The 18,821-nt window shown below is 36.2% G+C and overlaps 2 protein-coding genes across 2 annotated transcripts; both read left to right on the forward strand.

Moving 5' to 3' along the window:
• Positions 1-2,256: 2,256 nt before the first annotated feature.
• LOC141608672 (uncharacterized) lies at positions 2,257-4,903 on the forward strand. Its single transcript, XM_074428016.1, has 3 exons — positions 2,257-3,800; positions 3,912-4,028; positions 4,244-4,903. The coding sequence occupies exons 1-3, from the start codon at positions 2,257-2,259 to the stop codon at positions 4,734-4,736; spliced, it is 2,154 nt and encodes a 717-aa protein (XP_074284117.1). The 3' UTR covers positions 4,737-4,903.
• A 4,527-nt stretch (positions 4,904-9,430) lies between these two features.
• LOC141606486 (alpha-glucosidase-like) lies at positions 9,431-17,890 on the forward strand. The gene is made up of 5 exons (XM_074425635.1): positions 9,431-9,901; positions 14,105-14,778; positions 15,344-15,574; positions 15,721-16,791; positions 17,264-17,890. Exons 1-5 carry the CDS (start codon positions 9,612-9,614, stop codon positions 17,755-17,757), a joined length of 2,760 nt encoding a protein of 919 aa, XP_074281736.1. The 5' UTR covers positions 9,431-9,611; the 3' UTR covers positions 17,758-17,890.
• The last annotated feature ends 931 nt before the right edge of the window (positions 17,891-18,821 follow it).

An 18,821-nucleotide genomic window follows, 5' to 3' on the forward strand; every position in this document is an offset into this window, starting at 1 on the left:
CGATAAGTTGTGAATTATAAAACGAGAATTTTAAGTTAGTATCGACTATCGAGGGTTCATCTGATTGTTGATTGTGCGTTTACAATTTGAATTTTTATATGTTCAACACATATTTTTTCACGAGTTCTATTTTTTCTAGGAAAAATTATACGCATAATATTTTCGCTACCCCACACTTTTAATCCTAGCTTCGCCCCTGTCTCCAACGGTCAGCTACAATGCAGGTTTGTCATATCGATTTTTAAAGCTACTCGCCTTTCCGGCAACATAACGCTTTAATGGCAAACTACAATATATGTAGCTTGTATGGGTCCCACATACTTGCTTTCATCCAATGAGAATTTACCTTTTATTTTTTTTCTAAAGCAAGCATGTAGCTTGATAGAGCTACAATGCTTGCAAGCTACATCTCACTTTTCCATCTCCAATGGTAAACTACATGCTTATTATTTTGCAAAAATTGCAAGCAGGTCCTTGTCGAGAACCATTGGAGATGCTCTAAGTCCTACACTTTTTAACGCATTATTGCAAATCTACCCCTTTCATTTCTCACTCCCCAATGAAGAGAGACAAATCCAAAACCCTAAAAAAATAGGCCATTTCCCAAACGACGGACCACACACCAGTCCACACCATCGTCGCCCACCCTCAAATGTTTGCACCCACCAGCCGCCCCACCAACCGATCCACGACGGAGAAGGATGAAGGTTGATGACGCTGAGTTAAGGGGAAGGTTGTCGCTTGTCAGCGACAGAGAAAGGAGAAGGCGTTTGAATTGGATCAATGACGGTGGGTTATTGATAGCGTAATGTGCTGACATAGGGTTGGGGTCGACGGCGTAGGGATGGTGATCAACGCTGGGTGAGGGGGTCGAGGCTAGGGCAGGGTGGTCGGAGCAAGGGGGAGAGAAGGGGCAGAAAGGTGTCAGGGCTGGGAATCTGGTATTGTATCTTTTGATTTATTTTAAAAAAAAAATTATTATTTTTAAGATAAGGGTAGAAGTGAAAAAAAAAGGATAAATGTTGTAGGATATAGCAAAATTGTGTGTAGGATTTAGCAATTATGTAATTGATGCATTAGTATAAATAAATAATCTTATCAAAGAAAACTTTAATTAAGGTAACAACAATTAAATTACGGATTTTCAGAATCGTGCAGTTAATATTTAAATCTTGGCATGTTTTACAACAATGTAACGTATGGCAACTCGTCTCAGCTCGTGCAAAGCAGTCAAATTCAGCTCTCGTGTCATACGAAACATGAGTAATCTTTTGTCGCTTATTTAGACGACTTTTCAATTTTCCGTTCCTGCTATAATGATTTGACCGAGAAAACCAGGATTGATCAAGATATGTATATATCCCTCGAAATAATTGCAACCAGTACAACCAAATCACCTGAACGAGTTGTAGTAACGACAAATTTTAACTTTTAATTCCCTTAATGGAAACCGTTTTTGTCGTTTACGTAAACGACACATTAAATTGTTTTGAGGGTAGTAATTATCTGAACGTGTGTCTCCCCTCGTGTGAAGCAGATCTGAATGGATCAGCCGTTATCTTTACCCTTGCCTTCCTTTTCTGTACATCTATCCACAGTCAATCTATCCAGTAAAAGATAATAAAATAACACTTTATATACTATTATTCAATATATGTGAGGAATATTTTATTCAAATATTGACATTGAAAATCTATATAACACAATTCAAAAGATACCATAATACTCAATCCCTTTCACTGAAATCATATCGTTGATTGCATATATGTGAGAAGTATTTTATTCAAACAAATTGATTCTACCAAATGAAGGTAATTAGTGATAGATCAAATTAAAAACATGATCCATCAAGTTTTAGGGTGTGTAAATTGTAATAACTTGTAAAAAAGTTGGTACAAGTAAGAAATTGTGGGAGCGTTACATTATACCTAGGGAAAAGCTGAGGATATCATAGGACAAAGACAAATATAGAGAAAAAGCATACCCCAAAAAGAAGCATTTTTTGTTACAATACCACTTTCCTCTTCATCAAACGAGGGGTAAATTATTAAAAAATGCCTTTATTTCAACACTATAAATAATAAACAATTCTCATTTTTTTGATATCAATTCTTTCTTATTTTCATATACTTTCAAAAGTCAAAGCACTTCTTTGTTTTTCCTCTCTATTTGCTCTTATCATAGCAAACATTTTAGTCAAAAAATAATAATATTTATATGAAATTTTAATCTTTTTAATTATATTTTACTAAAAAAATGTGGGAAATTGATAGGGAAATGGAAGAAGATTCATGGTCTTTGATAGCAATTGTCAAAGAATGTGCTAGAAAAGTTCCATGTAGAGCTCTTGATGATCAAGGTGCTCAAAACACCACCACCAGTCCTACCGCCGAACCCACCACCGTTGTTGTCGAAACTGACAACAACCGTCCGAATCCTTTTTCGGATGATTTTAGTGGTGGTGGCGATAATTCTGTTCAAGTTGGTGTGAGTGATAAAAACTCAGTCGAAATTGACAACCAACAAAACCCATTTTTCGATCAACTAATCGAGTCTTTTCAAATTGGTGTGAGTGGTAACAACTCTGTTGAAACCGACAACAACCAGCTAATTCCATTTCTTTATCAACTCGTTAGTAGTGATAACAACCTTGCTCAGATTGGTGTGAGTGATAACAATTCTATCGAAAACCCAATAATCCTTGACCAAAATGATGCTAGTTACAACATCCCTTCGCAAAACCCATCAACATTTTCCGACCAAATTGATGCTGGTAGCAACAATTTTCTGCAAATCCCACCACCATTTTCCATCCAAAATGATGCTAGTAAAAACTACTCTTTGCAAAATCCGTCACCATTTTCCAACCAAGTCGATGCTAGTAAAAACTACTCTTTGCAAAACCCATCACCATTTTCCAACCAAGTCGATGCTAGTAAAAACTACACTTTGCAAAACCCGTCACCATTTTCCAACCAAGTTGATGCTAGTAACAACAATTTTTTGCAAAACCCACCACCATTTTCCATCCAAAATTATGCTAGTAACAACTCTTTGCAAAACCCGTCACCATTTTCCATCCAAAATGTTGCTAGTAACAATTCTTTGCAAAACCCGTCACCATTTTCCATCCAAAATGTTGCTAGTAACAACTCTTTGCAAAATCCGTCACCATTTTCCATCCAAAATGTTGCTAGTAACAACTCTTTGCAAAAACCGTCACCATTTTCCATCCAAAATGTTGCTAGTAACAACTCTTTCCAAAACCCTTCACCATTTTTCAACCAAGTTAATGCTAGTAGCAACTCTTTGCAAAACCCGTCGCCATTTTTCAACCAAGTTAATGCTAGTAGCAACTCTTTGCAAAACCCGTCACCATTTTTCAACCAAGTCAATGCTAGTAACAACAACTCTTTGCAAATCCCATCACCATTTTCCAACCAAGTTGTCGCTAGTAACAACTCTTTGCAAATCCCATCACCATTTTCCAACCAAGTTGTCGCTAGTAACAACAACTCTTTGCAAAACCCGTCACCATTTTCCAACCAAAAAGATGCTAGTACTCGCGACTGGGCTGTTCCGTTACCTCGATCAGGAGGTAGGAGTTCATGTGGTCATCATTTCATGGATTTATTCCAACCTTTATTGATGGCTCCTCAAAACAATCCTAATTCAAATCCAAATCCAAATCATAATAGTACTAAGGAAGTTCATCCACTACAAGATTTCAATACAGTCCCTAATTTTACTGCTAATACTCAGAGGGATCCTGGTTTATACCGTTTTCCTCAAAGGAAAAGGTAAATTTTATAAAATTCTACATTATTTATATAATTAAAGTTCAATTATTTATCATCTTTTTATTTAGACATATTAATTTTATTTATTTATTTTATGTGTTTTTTAAGCAGGAAATTTGAAACTAACAGAAGAGTGTACAGAGTGACCCTAGAAGAGTTGAGCAAAAATGACAAATGGGCATGGCGCAAATATGGCCAGAAACCTATTAAAGGCTCTCCGTACCCTAGGTACGTTGTTCGTTACATCTACGACTTTTTTTGGACTCGATATAAAAAAAAAAATACTTCGTAACAAATGTCAGTTTCTTAGAAAAACTTACGTGTCAAAACATGAAATTTTATAATAAAAGTTCGGGATAATTTTTTTTTATGTTGATCGGTACTATCATGTTATATAAAAATATGATTAGCGTGTGTTGATTAAGCGATAATTTGGTTGATAGGAACTATTATAAGTGTAGCAGTAATAAGGAATGCATGGCGAAAAAACAAGTGGAGCGAAGCCCCATTGAACCGGAAAGCTACTTGGTCACCTACACCGGTGAACATTTTCATCCCCACCCGGCCTACAGAAGTCATGGTGGCCATCGAGTAAGAAAATCTGTCCTAGTATCTAACTCGATAGAGGAGAATAATGAATCTCCGACTAGTACTATGGCAACTCATTTGAGTGGTGGTTTGTCTGGTTCTGGAGAGAATGTGGTTGTTATGGATGGTGCTGAGGACGGTGGTGCTGGTGCTGAGGATTGTGGTGATAGTGAGACTGAAGGGAGTAACTATGATGGTATTTTAGTTCCAAATCCTATGGTGGATATGAATTTTGAGAATGCTGATGGATATGGATATGGATATGGAAATGAGACGGAGAAAATTGAGTGTAACCCGGTTGTAAATATGGGTATCCATGGAGAAGGAACAAGTGGTGGAGTTAATTAAGCTTGGTAACAAGTTCTCAAGTGTTGCATGGCAATGAGGAAGGTGTATGTTCTATGGGTTAATTAAGGGGTAAACTTTATGGTAAACTTTATTTATGGCCTTTAAGTTTAATTAATGTATGAGTTTTTAATCTTTTAGGGTGCTTTTTCTAAATGTATATTGCATTTTCTAAAAATAAAACAAAAATAAACGCACCCTAAAAGTTGAAAACTTGTATTTTAATACTCTTAAAGGCTCATATAGTCTAATTATAAGTTGTGGTAGTTTTCTTTATGTTGTAAGCTTTAATAAATGTAATTAGTTTATTGTACTTTGTGTCCTGTAATTTAAAAAAATTTAATGGGAAAGAAATTTTCATTTGTTTTAATTAATTCTTGATTTATTTCGAAGTTCTTTATTACTTTCATATATTATCAGTTTCATTTCCCTTATGATTTTGTCAACTGAACTATAACTCGAACAAAATTAACTTATAAGTTGATAATATGAATTGAACTCAAACTTAAAGCTAAAAAAGTTGAATTTCATCGAAATAATAATTTTTATCAACAATAATAATGAATTAATTAAACTCAATAAAAAATCACTTATTTACTAAATTTAATAAATTTAGTTAAATAAAATTTTTGGATCGGACAATGACTCGTAAATAGAGAGTTCAGAACGTAAAGGAGACAGAAAACACTATTTTATAAATTACAAAAAACATCGTCGTAAATTTTTATGCCTCAAGTGCTTAATTAATACACCGTACATCACAAAAACTACTCCGTATATACAAGTACAACGTACTTTGTATTTACCTTAGAAGTGACAAGTGCTTAATTAATACACCGTACATCACAAAAACTACTCCGTATATACAAGTACAACGTACTTTGTATTTACCTTAGAAGTGACAAGCGAATAAAGTAATATTATCAATGCATTTGTAAATTTATGATAAATTTTTTAGTCAAATAATCAATAGGTAATAATTGATCAAGTCATATCCAAAGATTCTAACTTTTCTGAGAAAAAAAAACAAAGGAATAAATTCGTGATCCATCAAAACTGCAGTATAAAATGAAGATGATACACATGAGTAAATAAATGCAAAAGCAGTGAAATTTTACCAATTATAGAAACTAGTTACTGCATTGCGTGATGTTCTTTGTTCAGTCCATTCCTTGTCTAATTTGGGTCTGCATTCATTCAATACACACACGTACGTACGTTCAGTCGTGCAGTAGTAATATTCATTTTTGCAGATGTTAAATTTGTACTTCATCATTACGATCGTATCGTATATTCCTTGTTCATAATTTACTTGCATTGTACGTAACACATGCTTCATTTATTCATTCCTACCCATTTGTACCACTTTTGTCCTGGAATGTTTTCGTTGTTTAGGTTTATTATATGCGGATGGTTAAATAAAATTGATATTTTTTTAAGAAGATAGATTAGAAATATCGAAAAAAATATACTTAAGAAAGTCGTTTTTTCCCGCTTAGGGGACATTTTTACTAGCCCCTCGCTCCATCATTAAATGTAGTTACACCGATCATAAATTTGAAATTAGGTGGTAATACATTTTTGCATATTTACGGTAATTTATATTATAAAAATTATCCTAACAATATGACACTATAACTACGACATTATCCTTATATCCCTATGGGACACAAGCAGTATATGAGAGTCTGTGGGGGCAAATAAATAATGGCATAAGACAAACTCGATTTTTTTTTGAAAATTTTAACCAAAACTTTCGCATTATTCTTCGCCCAGCAGGGGTAAGCTTTCCTACTAGCCCCTTAAATATGCAACTGTCTCAAATCTCAATCCCACCCATGTTGTTAGATGTTTTTTTTTTTTTTGAATTTATAAAGTATTTGAATTATCAAAATAAATTTTCTAAAAACAATTTATAAGTATTTTCTAAAAACAATTAATGAGTATTTTTGAGTATGTTAATTTAATTTATCGAACTGGCCTAGTTACTCTTACCTATGATAAACAACGTTCTAAAAATAATTAATATCAAAGGGAGTATAAGTAGACCTTGTAAACAGACTGGGCTGTATCGGGTTTGTGCTCGTGTCATATAAAAACGGGTCATAATTCAACCCAAACCAGACATTATTAAATATCATGTCGTGTTCGTGTCGATCCATTTACATAAATAAATTATTAAGTCTAAACTCTAACACATTAATTTTGCGTCGAGTTTGTATCTTGTTTCCAAGCCGTGTCATTGTTTGTTGGCTTGTGTAATCTTGTACTCTTGTGTAATAGTTCCTCCTATCCAAACCAAAAGTAACACCTGCTTTTTGGCACAACTCATGATCTATGATTTATCGTCATGAATGCTATAAGAATATCAAATTTTTTGATTTATCGTTTGCAGGCCGTGTCATTGTTTGTCGGCTTGTGGAATCTTGTACTCATGATCATATGAGAATTTTTTATATTATTCTTAATCTATACGGCAAAATATAGTCATGTGAGATCTTGTTTGATTTATCGTCATAAATGCTATAAGAACATCAAATTTTTATAATTTTTAAGAATGTGTAACTAAAGATATTTACGTTGCAAAACGTGGCTTGGCGTGTGATAGAGCAACTATTACCTTTGATTTGCATGAGAGACTAATTCATATAGACACATAGAGTCAATGGGCTCGAGAAAGGGGTTTTGTGGATCCAGTTAGATTGGGCCAACTCAGAGGAGTCAATTCCTCCTATTGAAAAAAGAAGAAAAACCTTAAAACCAAACAATGTGTACGATTCTCTTCCCGGCCCATATCGGACCGATTTCTTCAATTTGCCAAACACTCGCCCATTTCGGCCAATTTTCCGCCAATTGAATTTTACTTTCAATTATTGTGGTATCTTGTATCGTTTTTGAATTTTTATACGTATCTGCCGAGATTTTAAACCTTATCAAACTAGGTACTCTTCACGTTTTAAACTTTTTCTCTAAGTCGTATTTTACGACGAAGCAACAACTTAAGGGATAAAAAATCCACAAAAGTGTTTATAACATTCGACTTGGGTCTCTTCACGGCCCATATCGGACCCATTTCACCAATTTGCTAAATACTCGCCCATTTCGGCCAATTTTCCGCCAATTGAATTTTACTTTCAATTATTCCGATATCTCACATCGGTTACGTCCAATTCTATACGTATGTATCAGCTGAGATTTTAAACCATATACCAAAACTGGGTACTCTTCACATTTTAAACCTTTTCTGTAAGTCGTATTTTACGACGAAGCAACAACTTAAGGGATAACAAATCCACAAAAGTGTTTATAACATTCGATGTTTTGTTATGCCTTCCCACGTAATAATGAAAAGCGTATAGCAAAATTGCAAATGCTTTCCAGCTTAGCAGTTAAACAGAAATTATACGTACCCAAGCCATCCTTCTTTTTGTATAGTGTATGGTAAAGTTCATTATCGACTTACTATATATACCATTTATTTGTCCAATTATTTACTTACTTTTCTAGTCGATTTTATTCTGTTTATTGCATATTTTGGAGTCGAATAATCAAGTAATCTTGGAAATTCAATCAACATTGAATGTTTCTGGTAATTTGGCATTACTCTCCTCTTGCATTATGTTTTTATTAATTATTAATTGTTTCGAGTCTATTATTTTGATTTTTTTGTTCATGCATGTTTAAGCTTCACAATTAACTAATTCTAACTAATCCTCTAATCTGAATTATTATCATTATTATGATTTATTTTAATATATAACCGATGTACAACGTATCTAGAGAATTGTGGATGATTTAAAAATTATTGTCTAAATAATACTCTGTAATTTATAATTCTAATCTTTGTACAAGATAGACTAAATAAAAAAAATTAAATATCTACGTATTACGCAAGTCACAACAATTAAGAATAGAGTTTTAAGTGTATGAATCGGTACATAAAAGTTTAGGTTAAATGATAGGCCTTAGTGCCTTACCAAGTCCAATACTATGAGTCCAGGACAGACCAGACTACCGGTCTTTTTTAGGCTTATAGTGGTGTTTATAAGTCACCTATTAACAAGGATAAGAATCGTATCCCTAACTACATGATTGAAATAAAATAGCTCTTATTACCTGAGCTAACTCTACTCTTAGAGCCATCCCTTATTGGTTAAAGGAGTGAATGGGTACACTAGCAATAAACTTTAATTCTAGAGCATCTTTATACAATTTGAAGAAGAAATTTTGTCAAATGGTTATTACTTTATAAAAAAATCTCAATAAAACCATTTTTGTTTACACAAAAAAAAAAAAATTGAGAAAGATGGCCACACACTAAATTATTGAGAAACCATTCTTCCATGTTCAATTGTGACTTGTGAGTTTTGTATGACCTTTTTATTGTTGTATGTGAATAAGTGATCTAAAGTAGTACTTCCTCCGTATCTTGTTGTTATATCCATTTATTTTTTTAGAGGTCAAAGTATTGAAAATTTGGCCATAAATAAATCATAAAATATAATAATTTATAACATAATAAAGTTTTAAGTGCATGAATCAGTACATAAAAGTAAGTGACAATAATTTCGTATATAATATACCCATTTTATTTCTAACCGTAATGACATTTTTAAATTGTAAAATAATCTTTATGTTAAATTAATTGTGAGACCATTTCGTTAGTTTATTTCATCATACTTGAAAATACGTCTTGTATATTACGGAGTACTCCGTATCTCTTATCAAGACCATACGGCTTAACTACATCTAGATTTGGCCCATCTCTTCACTATTAAAGTCGTTTGAGTGGGGATTTGGTCGATGAGTGGACCTTGCTCCTAATTCAGTATCCAAACACAAATTGAATTAAATAACACACCCACATTTATCTCATTGATGTATGAATACAAAATGAAGGTAATCAAGCAACAACAAGTGAAAATGAGGATATGGTGGTTGACACTACTGATACTACTCCTACTATGCACGGTGACGGAGGCAATGTCGTCGATGTCGGAAAATACGAGTTATGGAGATAATGGGGAAGTAATTGGATATGGGTATAAGGTGAAGTGGGCACGCGTTGATGTTACAACTGGTATTGCAACGTTGACTGCAATGCTTCAGCTTTTGAAGAGCTCATCAGTCTATGGACCTGATATTAAGCTCCTTACCCTCACTGCCAGGTTAATATTCCTCTAGTTTTATATATATTTAGTTTCTTTTTGGTATAAATCGGGATGTCTATCGTCGACAGTAGTGACTAATAATCCCGTTGACGGGCTAATAATATCTTGATAGATAGAATGAAGGTTGGCTCCATTGTCCATATATTTCTGTGATCAATTAATAAATTATTGACTTGTGGATCGTGTTTACTCTGTTTACCAATCCAGGATGGGGTGGGGTCGTGGGAGTGGGGACCCCGGGTTACTCTTCTTCTCGCTAGTCTTTCTTAAGATGAAGATATCTTAGGCCCTGTTTTTTTGGATTTAAAGTCACTTAATATAAGTTCATTTCAGATTCTATAAGTTGATTCGGATCGATCCTATAAATTGATTGGTTACATAAGTTGATTCGATTCGAATCATATAAGTTGATTCGATTGAATCTTATAAGTTGAGTTCGAATCACCATAAGTTGATTGATTCGATTCGAATCACATAAGTTCGATTCGGATCATATCCTCACTTAATTTAAGTTCACTTGAATCCTATAAGTTGATTGATTGATTCGATTCGAATCACTATAAGTTGATTCGAATCACTATAAGTTGATTCGATTGATTCGAATCCTATAAGTTGATTCGAATCCTATAAGTTCGATTCGATTCGAGATCCTATAAGTTCGATTCGATTTAGATCAATAAGTTGATTCGAGATCCTATAAGTTGATTCGATTCGAGATCGATAAGTTTCAGTCCAAAAGAACAGGGCCTTAATATTAAAATCGTTAAATATTTTCCCACGTAGATATAGAGTTGTGCGCTGGGCCAGGCTGAGTATCAGCAGCCTAGGCACCACACTAAAGGAGGATCGGGCTGGGCTAGTTTTGTCTGATCCGAGGCGGCTTACTGAGTAGTGGGCCGGTGTTGCGCTGGGCTAGCCCTTCATATACCCCCTTCTATCCTAAATAACTTTTTTTTTTTTTTATCTATTCACAATATTTTCCCATTACTTATTTAATAAAATTTTATACTTATTTTAGTCGCCTCACCCCACAACAATACCCCACTTCACCCCCTTATCAATACTTATTTTAATCATTTTATCCCACAACAATGCTTATTTTAATCATCCCACTAATAATAATATCCCATTTCCCATAATACCTTCCCTCACTCCAATCACCTAACCCCACTACAATTCTTTGTCTTATTTAATTCATTTCCTTAATTCTAGTTTCCCCCATGAATTGGGAGGATTATCTAGAGTAAAAGGGAGTATATTTTTATTAGTGTTTGAACTGGGCCGGGTCAAGGAAATTGCTGCACTAGCCCCGCCCAAGGATAACACTTGGCTAGGCTGTCAGGATGCCGGAAATCGGCCCACGAGGCCGGGATGGCCAGATTGGCCCGCTACGATGCACAACTCTAAGTGAATGTATATAACAGATATTTGACTCTTCTAACCTTAAGAGGGATATACCCGTATTAAATGAGAACTTGTGCTCTTCTTAAAGACGCTTCGTCTTAAATTAAGACGAAATCATTATATCCATCGTTAAATGAATAACGTATATATTAAAATCGATCTTCTTAGATTTAGAAGATGCTTTGAAATACTCCGTAAGAGTTACTAATTTAATCCATGTGCATAAAAATGTTTTGTGTAATAACAAACATTTGGATTGGGTTATATTAAACCAGGCGAGTGTTAGGTCGGTTTATTCGAGTCGGGTTATTCAAGGTTCAGGCCGGGCTATGATCGTTCGAAGTTTCCCCAAAAACCATTCATTCATTCAAAACTTGATTATTCATTCATATCCATTGATTATTGGGATTTTCTCATTTGTATCCCTGAACTATTGTCTTTTCTCACTTGTACCCTTACCTTTTCGGAAATCTCACTTGTACCCCTGAACTTTAATACTATCTCCCGGTTATGACCAAAAGTTAAATTCCATTATTCTTCTTCCGTTAAGTGATTATATTGCCGGTTAATTAATATCGTCGATCATAACACTACAAGAAAAACGCGGCTTACTGACGGCCTTACTGACGGAAAAAAGAAGCCGTCAGAAAACACGAGTTACTGACGGATGTGTGACGGAAATTCCGTCAGTAACGTTTCCTCTCCATTTTCCAGATTTAACTAGAAACTGCCACGTGTCACAAAAAAAATCACGGAATTTCCGTCAAGAACATAAAAAATCGACGGAATTTCCGTCGACCCTCGTTAATGTGATTTCGAAACCTACGTGGAATGCCACGTGTTCTGTCATAACTTGAAATCGGAAATTCCGTCGCAATGCTAACATCGACTTGTGAAATTCCGTCGATTGACTGTAAAAAGGACGGATTATCCGTCACGATTCCGTCGATTATTTGGGAGATCGACGGAAATTCCGTCGACACGTGTTTCTATCGACAAAATAAGTGACCCACATTCGACGGAATTTCCGTCAGTAAAGTGAAATACCGACGGAAAAGCCGTCAGCATGGGCTTTATTTTTCCGTCAGTTTCCCGCGTTATTCTTGTAGTGTAACCTTGCCGTCATCAACCACTTTCCACTACGACATGAATACCCAACCTTGCACTGAACACCCATCTCTTCTTAATTATTGCCAAATCAGTCACTTCCTCAGACCAGCCAATGTGTTTTTCCACGACAAGATTTGGTAGTTTCATGAGTTGTAGATGGTAGGGATCATTGTGAGGTTAATAGGCGGTCATGGATCGCGGGTAGCCGCGGCATGGAAGTGATTGTGGAATGTGTGATAGTCATGGATGGTTGTACGACATTTGGTTTTAGAAATCAGAGAAGGAAATAACTCAATACAGGATTTAGGCATCGATTAGTGTGCAATTTCTATGGTTTACAGATTAATTAGTTACAATTAGTGACTAATCAATTGTTTTATTATTCAATTAGTGACTAATAAACCTTCATATCATCACTTAACGGAGGAAAAGTAACGGAATTTAACTTTTGGTCATAACTGAGAGATAGTAATTAGGTTCGAGTCTGTGAGAATTAAAAAGAAAGAAAGAGTGTGAGAAAAGCCAATAACTCAGGGGTACAAATGAGAAAATCCAATAACTCAGGGGTACAAATGAGAAAATCCCTTGATTATTTCATCTCACCATTAATCATAAAACAAAAAATGGCTGCCCAAAATCAATTCACCGCCATGAGAGCACCACCAAGCACTCCTATGTTCACCCCTCTGTTCGCATCAGCCTTCTCATGTAACTCTACTCACTTCTTTCTTCTATTGCTATAATTATTGTTCTCTTTTCACTACTATTTCGATTACTCTTTGCGATCACCTTTATTTCTGCTAATTTTTGTTGAGATTTCGATGTTGAGTTTCTAATATCAGTTAAATTCATACAATACAATTAATATGTTAGTTGATTGATTCAGGTCTTTCTAATTTAGTTTCTCGATCAATTCTGAGTTTATAATTACTTGAATACCCCCCCTCCCCCGGTTCATTTGTTTACCTATTCCGGGTATGTGGGTGTCTTATTCATTTGTTTACGTTTCTATATTAGGAATATTTTGGAAAAACCAAAGGTAAACAAATGAGCCGGACGAAGGGAGTATGTTATTGTGTTGTGCTGAATTGATTGCAGTTTGCTCCAAAATAATTGATTTTTTTGCATTTGCAATTTGCAAATATAATTAGGAAATCACACCTTAGCATTCAATTGCTAGATTTTTACGGAGTTGGTGCACATTGTAAATGTAGGTCCTTGTTTAGTATGGCGAGCAATTAAGTGACTGAACCTTACTAGCTATCGCCTTTTTCTAGTATGGAGAAGACTATAACCATGGATGGAAGGGAAATGATTAAGGATGAGTTTTATACAAAAGGGTATTTTGGGGAAGAAAGGCAAAATGGTGGAGCATATGATAACATGAACCCATTTTTGCTTCGTTTCGTTTGGGGCTTAATTGCACACTATATTAAACTTATTGAGCCAATTTACACTTACTAAGCACCTTGTTCATCTTTTCGGGTGACCAATTGATAAAAATATAGTTAATTGGGTTAATTGCACACTATATTAAACTTATGGAGCCAATGGAGCCGATTTACACCTACTGAAACGTTGGACGTAATATTGCATATATCTTCAGGGCGTATTTGCTACTTAACTTTTTAACCCGCTACTGGTTGTGATTAAAGTTATTTCCTTACGCTTGTTCTTCTTGTGCAGCTTTGAGACCAATGACCGTCTACGAATCCGCATCACTGACGCCACCAACCCTCGATGGGAAATCCCCACCAGCATCTTCCAACGCCGTCCACCACCACCACCTCAAAAACCACCTTACTACCACCCCATCACCACCACAAAAACCACCCTAACCACCCCACACACAGACCTCCTCTTCACCCTCCACCACACCACTCCCTTCTCCTTCACCATAACCCGAAAATCCACCCCTTCCACCCTCTTCAACACCTCAACCACCAATCCACTCATCTTCAAATCACATTTCCTCCAACTCTCCTCCTCTCTCCCTGCCTCCCTGGCCCACCTTTACGGCCTCGGTGAGCATACAAAGCCAACATTTCAACTGGCTCGTAATCAGACCCTAACCTTATGGAACGCGGACATTGCTAGTGCTACTCCGGATGTTAACTTGTACGGGTCTCACCCGTTTTATATGGATGTCAGGTCGGGTCCAGTTACGGGTTTGGCCCATGGGGTTTTGTTGTTGAATAGCAATGGCATGGACATTGAGTATACGGGTGATCAAATTACGTATAAGGTGATTGGTGGGATTATCGATCTTTATGTTTTTAGTGGGCCTACACCTGTCAAAGTTGTGGATCAGTATACTCAGTTTATTGGACGTCCTGCTCCTATGCCTTATTGGTCTTTTGGTAATGTTTTCTCCTTTTTCTTCATTTTTTTTTATTTTGTGAGGTTGTTGTAACTAAAAGGCTAAGCCGATGGTTGAGGCTCGAAGACAGTAAGTGATGTGTTACGGGTTAAAACTAGATTTATTGAATTGTATTCAGTGGATTGTTAAATTCATTGGTAACCAAATGTTGATGGGGTCATGCTTCATAAAGTCTTAAGATTAAAAGTTTTGAGATGTTTTTTTGTTGGTTGAGCATATTTTATAGTAGCGTATTTTAAGGAACTTTTGGCTAGTAGATGTGCATTTTTGTTGTCGTAGCGTCTCTCTTGGACTAATTGAGTGAAATGGAGGGAGTCGTATAAAGAGTCAAAGTGAGCTAATTGAGTGAAATCGACTGAAAAATTGTGTACTTGGGTAGAATAATGAACAACCTGAATCAACAGTCAAGTGCAAAGAACCTGTTTTTAACTGTATTTGATACTTTGGAGCTACTGTTTACGTGTCTCACGTGTCATTTACCTTGCTTGCTGCAAATGTTTGCCGATTTTACCTCTGACACTTGTGAATAATGTCGACCTCTTCAGGTTTTCATCAATGTCGGTACGGTTACCATGATGTAAACGAGCTTCAGTCTGTGGTGGCTGGATACGCAAAGGCCAAAATTCCTCTGGAGGTCATGTGGACAGATATCGACTACATGGACGCGTATAAAGATTTCACCTTTGATCCTGTAAATTTTCCGCTGGACAAGATGCAGAAATTGGTTACTATGCTTCACAGGAATGGCCAAAAATATGTGGTTATCGTCGATCCTGGTAAACTGCAATAGCTCTTTCCGTCATGTTCTCAATTTTTCGCCAATCATGATGTTTTAAGTTGTCATAGAGTCTAAACATCCCTGCATAATGCTTCAAGTATTCCGATTCTCCAGCATAATTCTATTCTTCATTCTGATTGCCAGGAATAAACACAAACACGTCTTATGGAACATTCATCAGGGGGATGAAACTAGATGTCTTTGTTAAACGATTTGGTAAGCCGTACCTTGGAGAAGTCTGGCCTGGGCCTGTGTACTTCCCCGATTTTTTGAATCCTGCTACTGTAACCTTCTGGACGGATGAGATTAAGAGATTCCGAAGGCTTCTTCCTGTTGACGGTCTTTGGATTGACATGAACGAAGTCTCAAATTTCAATACTTCAACCCCTTTTCCCGAGTCAATGCTCGATAATCCGCCTTACAAGATCAATGATAGTGGCGTGCACAGACCCATTCTCAGCAAAACTATGCCGCCATCTGCTTTGCACTACGGTAGCATTTCAGAGTACAATGTTCATAACCTATATGGGCACTTGGAAGCGAGAGCCACCCACGCTGCACTAACTAAACTAACCAAGGAGAGGCCATTTGTACTTTCTAGATCAACGTTTGTCGGGTCTGGAAAGTACACTGCACATTGGACAGGAGATAATGCAGCAACTTGGGATGACCTTCAGTATTCCATTCCATCTATTCTGAACTTCGGACTCTTCGGAATCCCCATGGTTGGATCAGATATATGTGGTTTTATTGGTAACACTACAGAGGAGCTTTGTCGGCGGTGGATACAGCTAGGAGCCTTTTATCCTTTCTCAAGGGATCATTCAGCAATCGGTACAGTGTATCAAGAACTCTACAGATGGGAATCAGTTGCCAAAACAGCAAGGAAAGTGTTGGGCCTTCGTTACCGGCTCCTTCCCTACTTCTACACATTAATGTTTGAGGCACACGTGGCAGGACTTCCGATAGCACGACCTCTTTTCTTCACTTTCCCCAAGGACGTTAATACTTACAGTGTCAGCTCTCAGTTTCTTCTTGGCAGAGGTGTACTGGTGTCCCCTGTATTGAGACCTGGTGCAGTATCTGTCAATGCATACTTTCCCCAAGGAAACTGGTTTGACCTCTTTGACTATACTCGTTCGGTGAGTGTATCGACTGGAAGATACATCACCCTCAGTGCACCACCAGATCATATCAATGTTCATGTCCGAGAAGGTACTTTTTAACACAACACTCCTGGTTCTAGCACAGTTTATCTACAAGCACACATTCATAGCTTAAAATTTTGTCCTTCGGGAAATAGTTCTCCTTTGAACTATTAGTTATTTTGATAGGTTGTCGACGCAAATTTCATTATTTGTCATCCAATAACAGTCTGTGTGTTGTCAAAAAAAAAAAAAGAAAAAGAAAAAAAATAAATAAATAAAACAGTCCGTGTGATTGAAAATAGGGGTAAGGCCCTAAACCCGAACCCCCCTTACCCCACCTACCTACCATTGGCTTGAGCCTTTGGGACAGTGGGGTAATGTTATTGTATTAGCCTAAAATGCCGTGTAAAGAGGCTGTACCTATGTCCAAGTATTGAGTGCGGGACATAGGTACTCGAGGGAAAAGTGCTTATGTCCCGTTTCTATGCTTCCTTTGTTCATAGTTCATACTAATAATGAGTGCCTTCTAATATCATCAGGTAATATACTGGCAATGCAAGGCGAAGCAATGACGACTCAAGCAGCGCGCAAAACACCATTTAACCTGATAGTGGTCCTTAGCGATGAAGGGCCCAGTTTCGGGGATCTGTTCCTTGACAACGGGGTTGATATCACCATGGGAAGAGAGAAAAATACATGGAGCTTTGCGGTATTCTCAGCTATATCAACCAATAATTCAATCACTATTACCTCAAATGTTATCAACAGAGATTTCGCAGTTGCGCAGAAATGGATTATTAACAAGATAACCATTCTGGGGTTGAGAAAACGAAAGAAGATTCAGGCGTATACATTACAGGCAGGTGGTAGAATGCTCCGGAACCATGGATCGAGATTATCATCAAATCCCGACAAGAGAGGGCAGTTCATTGTAGCTGAGATCTCCAGTCTACAATTATCTGTCGGTTATGACTTCATTTTAAAATTAAAATTGGAGCATAACGGAGATACCAGCCTCACAAACTCTACCTAGTGTAATTAAACATTTCATCATGGGCATTTGCCAAATAAATGATTCTCTGTTTCTGTAACTTTTGTAACATCATATTATTAGTACATTGTCGAGTAATAATCATATTCCGTAATATATTACTATGTTTTAGAAATGATATCGGATTTACTTTCATGTGAGAGTGGTATGTTTATGATTACTCAACCCCAGGAACACTATAAATTCATTATTAATTTCATAAACACAGGGCAATGGCACTCATACTATATTACTGTCAAGAAATTATCTCAATCAAAAGCTTAAACCGAAGGTTGGGGTCATAAGATCTATTTTATATTCTAACAATTATTAATCTCACGAATAATTATGGAAAATACTGGAGTATTAATGTAAAGAAATTTATACTAAAATCATTTGTCAGTATCAAGGCTTCCTCCATAACTTCGCTTAAAATTAATTTGTCAGTCGGCAAATTTTAATAAACTACCAAAATACCAAACGATTGATTTGGATTTGGATTTCATGATTTAAACTTCAATTGTTTGTTATCCGATATTGGTTGTTATTTACGATTTGTCGATTCAAATGTTTTTCAATAGTTGAATTAAAATGTTTGGGGTGGGAGGGGTTATGTAGGATGTTCATTAAATTTGTCGATGATTCAAAGTAATGTGTCGACCACTTTTAGCAATTGGGTTGATAACAAATTAGCAGGAGAACTATCCTTAGGGATCTTCACGGCTCATATCGGACCGATTTCGCCAATTTACACTATACTTACAGTTACTTCGATATCACGTATCGGTCTAGTCCGACCAATTTAACCGATTGAATTATAACCTTCAGTTATTGTGATAACTTGTATCGGATTCAATTCGTCCAATTTCTATACGTATCAGCCGAGGTTGTAAACCATATCAAAACTAGGTACTCTTCACGTTTCAAACTTTTTCTGTGTCATAATTTACGAGGAAGCAACAGCTTAAGGGATAACAAGTCTACAAAATTGTTAGTAGCATTCGACCTTTTATCATGCCTTCCCACGCAATAATGAAAAGAGTGTAACAAATGCTTTCCAGCTTCGC

This window comes from Silene latifolia, chromosome 10 (assembly GCF_048544455.1).
Source record: "Silene latifolia isolate original U9 population chromosome 10, ASM4854445v1, whole genome shotgun sequence".
NCBI lineage: Eukaryota > Viridiplantae > Streptophyta > Magnoliopsida > Caryophyllales > Caryophyllaceae > Silene > Silene latifolia.

Excerpts from the sequence above, each read along its gene's own strand:
- LOC141608672 (XM_074428016.1), top strand. The coding sequence starts at position 2,257 with ATGTGGGAAATTGATAGGGAAATGGAAGAAGATTCATGGTCTTTGATA. Across the intron at positions 3,801-3,911 it reads CGTTTTCCTCAAAGGAAAAG|GAAATTTGAAACTAACAGAA; the intron begins GTAAATTTTATA and ends TTTTTTAAGCAG. Across the intron at positions 4,029-4,243 it reads AAAGGCTCTCCGTACCCTAG|GAACTATTATAAGTGTAGCA; the intron begins GTACGTTGTTCG and ends TTTGGTTGATAG.
- LOC141606486 (XM_074425635.1), top strand. The coding sequence starts at position 9,612 with ATGTATGAATACAAAATGAAGGTAATCAAGCAACAACAAGTGAAAATG. Across the intron at positions 9,902-14,104 it reads CTCCTTACCCTCACTGCCAG|CTTTGAGACCAATGACCGTC; the intron begins GTTAATATTCCT and ends CTTCTTGTGCAG. Across the intron at positions 16,792-17,263 it reads CAATGTTCATGTCCGAGAAG|GTAATATACTGGCAATGCAA; the intron begins GTACTTTTTAAC and ends TAATATCATCAG.